The sequence below is a fragment of the Aplysia californica genome, unplaced genomic scaffold, assembly GCF_000002075.1.
Source record: "Aplysia californica isolate F4 #8 unplaced genomic scaffold, AplCal3.0 scaffold00077, whole genome shotgun sequence".
NCBI lineage: Eukaryota > Metazoa > Mollusca > Gastropoda > Aplysiida > Aplysiidae > Aplysia > Aplysia californica.
The window spans coordinates 410,103-417,249 of NW_004797347.1; the positions used below are offsets into that span (position 1 = coordinate 410,103).

Below are 7,147 nucleotides of genomic sequence, written 5' to 3' on the forward strand. Positions count from 1 at the left end.
GTGTCCTCAAAATTCGGTGGCGCCCTCTTCGAAAAAGTGCGGACTTTTCGATCAGTTACCCTACTTATGTCAAAAACAATAAAAGTGAAGCTAACAAACTGTGCTATTCCTATTCTTCTTCGGGAGAAACGAAAGAGAGCTTCTCAAAACAAATACTGCAGCGCCATCTGAACCAATGCCGCGGACACTTTTTGGCTGAGTGAACTATCTTGTTATGTACGATCTTTGCTACAAAGCAGGACCGTGTGTCACGTGAATGTTTCACGTGAATGTCTCACGTGAATGCCTCACGTGAATGTCTCACGTGAATGCCTCACGTGAATGTCTCACGTGAATGCCTCACGTGAATGTCTCACGTAAATGTCTCACGTGAATGCCTCACGTGAATGTCTCACGTGAATGTCTCACGTGATTGTCTCATGTGAATGTCTCACGTGATCTAGACTTTGGACGCGCAGCAAGCCAAGGGTGTCAAGCGTTGTCCCCCTCGCCACGACTAGTGTTGTTCTGTGTGATTACAGCTCTCACAGAAAGTAGGGACGCGGAATGCAAATATTCAACATCTCCTACAACAACTACACATTAGGTCGCTTTTGTTAAGCACAAGGGGGCTATCCCGAAAAATTCAGTTCCTTTAAAAGACAAGGAGAGTTTTCTCTATAACCAAACAAATATACACACCAATGAAACCAAACTTTACCAATACGTAGGACAAATCCCACTTTTGGTGAACGTCAAGATTTTTGGAAACCCCCAAAATCTGGGTTAGCCCGCTTGTCCTTAATTAAAAGCGACCGTATCTAAGTTCACTTTTGTCGGCCGAGTTAGGATGTTTGAATAATATTTTTTGTGTATACCGAGGGTATTTTTGGAGATTTCGGTCTTCAATGTCGATCAGTGACAATGATACCTGATCTGATCGCTCTGGATTTTCTTGTATCATCATCATCATCATCATCATCATCATCATCATCATCATCATCATCATCATCAACATCATCAAAGTAATCACTTTTTATAGCTAATAGTTGTTGTTTGTTGTTGTTATTGTTTTTTGTTGTTGTCGTTATTGCTGTTTTGCTTTGCTTTGTTTTTTATGCTAATTTTTTTACGCCCACATCGTCAACTTTTGATTATTTAAGAAGCGCATTTCGACCCTGTGCTGAGAGGGATACAACGTACAAGCAGAAAGATCAAGATAACAATGTATTCCACATTGGAATAGAACTCGTCTTCTGTGAGCGATGGCAAAGTGACTAGCCGCTACACCACAGACGCAAGTGTAAACAATCGTCTAGCCCACCTAACACAGAGCAGATAGAAGAACGCAAGCATGAGCAATTTTGCAATTGATTGTCGTTTCTTTATGAAGTCTGTCCTATAAAGTCATGAAGACACCGTTTGATATCGATAGCCCAGAGCAAGTTTCAGAATGAAAAAGAAACTGTCCTTAAGAATTCTTGGGTGCATTTATTTTATTTTTTTTAAGGGCGAACAATGGTACTTTTGACAAGAGATGCCACATTCAGTGCTATTAACAGCCTATTTGTTTTGTCATTCAATTCCCGATGGCAGACAAGAAGGCAATTGTTTACTCACCTTTATCGCTCATGTCTTCCTCCATGCAGGGCTGAACGGGCAATCTCGGCACCTGATTGGATAAATCTGTCACATGACTCTCGTATTCTTGTTTCACGGGCATTTGCATAGCGTCCGTCACATGACCTTCATAGTCTTGTTTCATGGGCATGCCCATGCCCGACATGACGTTTACGTCATAGTCAGAAGCCTTCATGCCATGAAGCCCATCCAGGGAGCTGGGGGCGCCACCTGTCATCAGGTTGGACGAATGGGAGGAGACCGGGTAGGACAAGTTTGTGTACGTGGGCGCGCCGCTGCCATAGAGACAGGCCGGGTTGCTAGACAACTGCAGCTGCTCATGAGTCAGGGGACTCGTGTCGTACGGGTAGCTCGGAGACTGAAGGTAGCCACCAAGACCCCCGGCGTAGTTCAGTCCGGTCGGCTGCTCGGCCCACAGGATTTCTTTGATGGAGAAGTTGGAATACATCTCGTCTGCTGATCAGGCGCTTCGAAACGCTGATTCGCAAGGATTTTACACTCGAAATGAGACGCCTTTTCTTTAGCAAGCACAACGATCAGAATTGCATCCACGGCTTTGTTGTTGGAGTTTTCAGCTCTAAGCTGTGAGACATTTGGGGATCCTACTCAGCGTCTACGCCCAAAAGGAAACAGACAAAACTTGAAGGAGTCTTTTAGAAACGGAGAAAAGAGAAAGGGGTCTCTGTTTATGAGCCGACGATATTTGTTAGCATCGAGCTCGGTGAGACAGCCAGAGACGCCTCTAGGCGCAGAGTCTCATTAGTGAAGCTATCCGTCTCGACAGTTGGCAGACGTGAACCTTGGTGCGTCCCGGCGCGGATCCTGTGAACAGAAATTACGTACAAGCATTAGACACAGTTTCTGGAACCACAGGGGGCTGAGTGGAGGCTGGGGGGAGAAAGAAAAACGGGACGGAATGAGGAAAAAAAGAGAGTAAGAAAGAGAGATAGAGAGAGGGGAGGGAGAGAGACAGAGACAGAGACAGAGACAGAGACAGAGAAGAAGAAAATATAAAAAAAGGAAATTAAAAAGACTGAGTAAAAGAGTAAGTTAATGTTAGGGGGGATGTAGTGAAGAGTAAGAGAAGCAACAATTTAGGGATTTTGAAAGCTTTCAGGAGCCCCCGAACCATGATGACATTTCTAACCACACAACTGCCACATTGCTCAAAGGGCAATTTACCTTCGAATCCCCCGACTTACCCTATCCCATCCTACCCGACCTCTGCCAACTCTTTTCTTTTCTTTTTACTGGAAGACTTTCCCGTGCATTGTGGGAAATGCTGTTGCAGAAAAAGTTAATTTCAGAGTCAGTACGAGTGACATTGGTTACGGCATTGTGGGGGAGGTTTTAAAGGTGAGCAAGATCATAATAAAATTTTTACACTGCAAAGAGAAGAAATCTGTCATGGTGCTATGTTACAACATATCCTCCTTTAATCGTCTTGTTGTTTCCTTCAAAGTAACAATTTCGAGTCCTGACAGTGAACTTTGGACCTCCCTGTGAGGAGCAGTTAACTGCCATTGCCAACTAGGTCAACCAGACCAGACCATGAAACAGTTAACTGTATAACCCTTGGGTGGTCCTAAAGATCCCGTAGATCGGGAGAATAAAAGTCGCTTTGCGAACTTGTTTCTCGGTCCAGGACGTAAAATGAATTCTGCACCTTTCAGAAAAAAAATGGAGTTTATGGCCTTTTATACGAGAACAAAGTTACGAGAGATGCGACAGTTTAGTGATTTTGAAAGATTTCAGAAGCCTCCGAACCATGCTAAACTACTATCTGGTGTGATGGTCATCTCCAACAAAGTGACGAGTAGAGAACCTCTTGGGACAACCTATGAAGATACGTGAGGCGTGTTGACAAAATGAGTTACTTCTCGCAATCCACAAATGGGGATATTTTATTGACCAAAACTTGACACTAGGATCAAATTTGCTGATTTTCTATTGATGCTCTATTCCTTAAGTAGATCTATGTCTTTTATTATTTCATACTTATAAATTGCAAAAACTGCACCTATAAGCGCGATGTATCTATTCCCATAGGGCTCGAGTCCGATCGATAAGTAACTCATTTTGTCAGCACGCTAATAATATATCAATGTTCCTTAACAGATGCACTATTGTATTATTTGTCTTGGAATCTTACTGGTTTAACCCCCTTCCCCCCCCCCTCTCATGTGTTCATGGGAGATGGCCTTTAACAATATTGCAATACACTGTATTTTGACGTCCACCTCCAACAGCAATCAGACTGATCGGAGTGGGTGGAAGCTCTTGAAAGTTCCTCAAACAATATTATTATAAGTTCAAGAAGTGCCCGAAGATATTTGAACAGGGTTTTTGTAGGCAGCCCCCCCCCCCCCCCCACTGCACTATCGGCGTGTCTTTGGGAACACGTCTTGTCAGTTGTACCCTATCCGTACGCCCTGGGGTCATTTTGTACCCCTCGGGGTTGTATTCTTTCCATTATAGAATACTTCTAGTACGAAGGTCTCTTTGAAACTTTGAGTATTTCTCAAAAAAGCATTTTGACAGATTGTAATGCAAAGCGTACGGATCAGATTAACGAGTAAATATTCTTTTTGGAAAGTGATGGCACCGAGTTCCCCACGTCGAAGGGTTTATGATAGTAAAACACGACGTACGGATAGGGTTAAATGAGTGAAAAATATTTATTTTCCAGGAATGTTGATGATGTTATAGGAAGAACTTCCTGACCATCTAGAATGTTTTAAAGTTGGAGCTACGGCCACCCCTGGGTTTAATTGTAAACAAAATTAATTAAAAATTTGTTTTTACGTGATTTTGTTTCAGCAACGAGAAGATACATTCGAGTGATGTTTTCAAATCTCACTGGGCTGTGGGCCGAAAATTATGTGTCTTTAAACATATTTTTTACATCGGATTCTTGCAAATGATGATTGGGGGGGGGGGGGTTGCTTGGTTTTAATTTATTTTTCTTAAAACAGACTTCACGAGAGTTCACCCGTCTAGTCCGGTGTTTGTCCCGCCTTGTGTTGTATTATTGTTTTGTTTTCTCATAACGAACAGTCTTTTGGGGCCATTGACGTTGGTTCTTTGTATACACACTTCTCCAAAAAATCAAGAGAGCAGGAAAACAAATCCGACGCAGACTGAATAGATCAAGGTATCACAGCAGAATAATTGAGATGCTTGATGAAAAGATACTAAAACACTCAGGAATCGGCTTTGATGTACATCGGCAAAGATTTTAATTCATAATCACAGAGGTCAGGCGCCATTTCATGAAGATGCCGATAACGCTGAGAACATAAAAATATATTCAAAATACCTCTCACATTGCGTAAACAAAGCTAAAGTTAAGGACACTGTGACATTTCTTCCCCCCAATGTCTTCTCTTAAGCAACAACCTGTAATGAACTTGACTGCTTAGCATTCACACTCCAGAAATGAAGTGCATAATGGAATGATAACATTTCAAAAATGAAACGACACAAAATAATAATATTCTTTTCGAACCGAAAACATTGGCGCGAGATTCCACGCGAGTCACAATCCAGTTCCAACGAGACAAACGTGGGCCGACGTTGAATTCCCATGCTCCTTCTACCTTCAGTTTTGTTTAATTGTGAGTGAATACAAAAAAATGGTCGCTTTTAAGAACAAGCGGGCTAACCCAGGTTTCGGGCGTTTCCAGAAATCTTGACCAACACCAAAAGTGGGCTTTGCTCTACCAAAAGAAGAAGTTTGATTTCATTGGAGTGCATATTATTTGTTTGGTTATAGAGAAAACTCTCCTGATCTTTTAAAGAAACTGAACAAGGGGGCAAAAACTTTACCTTCGATTTTCTCAAAACAGCATTTTTCGGGATAGCCCCCTTGTGCTTAAAAATGACCTTGTGATTTCCGTCTCTAGTACAGGGGTCATAGTTTTGTCATGAAAATGAGTCATCATTTGTTTTGTTATTTTGTTTTTAATTCATACACCGTATTTAACGTTTACATTCTAATTCAAGCAAAAATATGAGATGAATGACAGTGCCTGTTAGCCAAAGTCTGTTTGAATTTAGGTTCATTGGGGGAAGGCGAGGAGTTACTTATTTCTAGCGTCTAATAGTTTGGTCTTACTTCAAAAGAAGTTCCCTTGTAAGTTCTGTTTCTATTTTCGGAGCATTAAAGCGCGCTTTGTTGAGCAATACGTGTACCCACTTTGGGAAATCTCCAGTATGCTTGCAGAATGTTTTTCTCTTATGAGATATCTGGTTGCAGTTTGAGGATCACCCACGTGTGATGTGACGATTCTATGGTGAATGAAATGGTTTACCCTATCCGTACGCCCTGGGTTCATTTTGTACCCCCGGGGTTGTATTCTTCACATTTTAGAATACATCTATTCTAGTACGAAAATCTCTTTGAAACTTTCAGTATTTCTCAAAAAGTCATTTTGACCGACTGCTATGCAAAGCATACAGATCGGATTAACGAGTAAATTTCCTCTTTGGAAAGTGGTGGCACAGAGTTTCAAACGTCGTATGGATGCGATAGTAAAACACGACGTACAGATAGGGCTAACCCTCATACTTAACACTAATTTTCAGAAGGAAAAAATGAAGTAAGTGAAGTTTTTCATATCGTATATTATGTGGCAAAAGCTGTTGGTTTGTGTTTTGATAGCCTGCAGGTGATTCAAACCAGGGTCAACGGCCATGCAGTTCAAGAACGACATCTCATAGGCTAACAGAGAGTAATAAATCGGCTCTAAAACCTAAAGAGCAGCTCTCTAAGACTAAAAAATAACTTTAAAAAACAAACTATTACCTAAACAAACGATCACTTCCCACCTCTCCCCTTGTGTTGTTTTGTTTGTTTGCTTGTTTTGTTAGTTTATTTTGCTTGTTTGTTTGTTTGTTTGTTTATGTGTTTTTGTTGTGTGTTGTTGTTTTTTTTTGGGGGGGGCTGGGGGTTCGATGTCACTATAACTCTGTCAAAGACGTCTGTCTGTCTAAGACAACCACTTTTCTCCTCAGCAATGGGTGGCTGTCTAACACAATGTCGACTGTACATAAAAGGGTAAATCAAAATGATAGCAAGGGACTCAGTAATGACGCTAGGTAGGTACCAGAGCGACAGACAGACACACACAGACACACACATACACACACACACACACACACACACACACACACACAGACACACACAGACACACACACGCACAGGCACACACACAGTCGCACAGACACACACAGAAACACACAAACACCCACAGACACACACACAGACACACACAGAGACACACACAGAAACACACACACACAGACACACACAGACACACACACACACACATGCACACACAGAAACACACAAACACCCACAGACACACACGTAAACACACATACACATGAAGCTAGGTAGGTACCAGAGCACTCATGACACTGGTGTGACCTTCTTGTGATGTCACCGGGCCGTGTGGCAGAAGAGCGACAGACAAACAGACACACACAGACACACGCACACACACAGACACACGCACACACACAG

At 42.2% G+C, this 7,147-nt stretch overlaps 1 protein-coding gene across 5 annotated transcripts in view; it reads right to left on the reverse strand.

Moving 5' to 3' along the window:
* LOC101847808 (homeobox protein Nkx-2.3) overlaps positions 1-7,147 on the reverse strand; it is a 42,005-nt gene that overhangs the window by 29,188 nt on the left and 5,670 nt on the right. For all 5 annotated transcript variants that reach the window (XM_035968705.1, XM_005094183.3, XM_005094187.3 and 2 more), the window contains exon 2: positions 1,600-2,442. In XM_035968705.1, coding sequence (XP_035824598.1) covers positions 1,600-2,068 — 469 coding nt within the window. In that variant the 5' untranslated portion in view covers positions 2,069-2,442. The remainder of the gene's footprint in view (positions 1-1,599; positions 2,443-7,147) is intronic.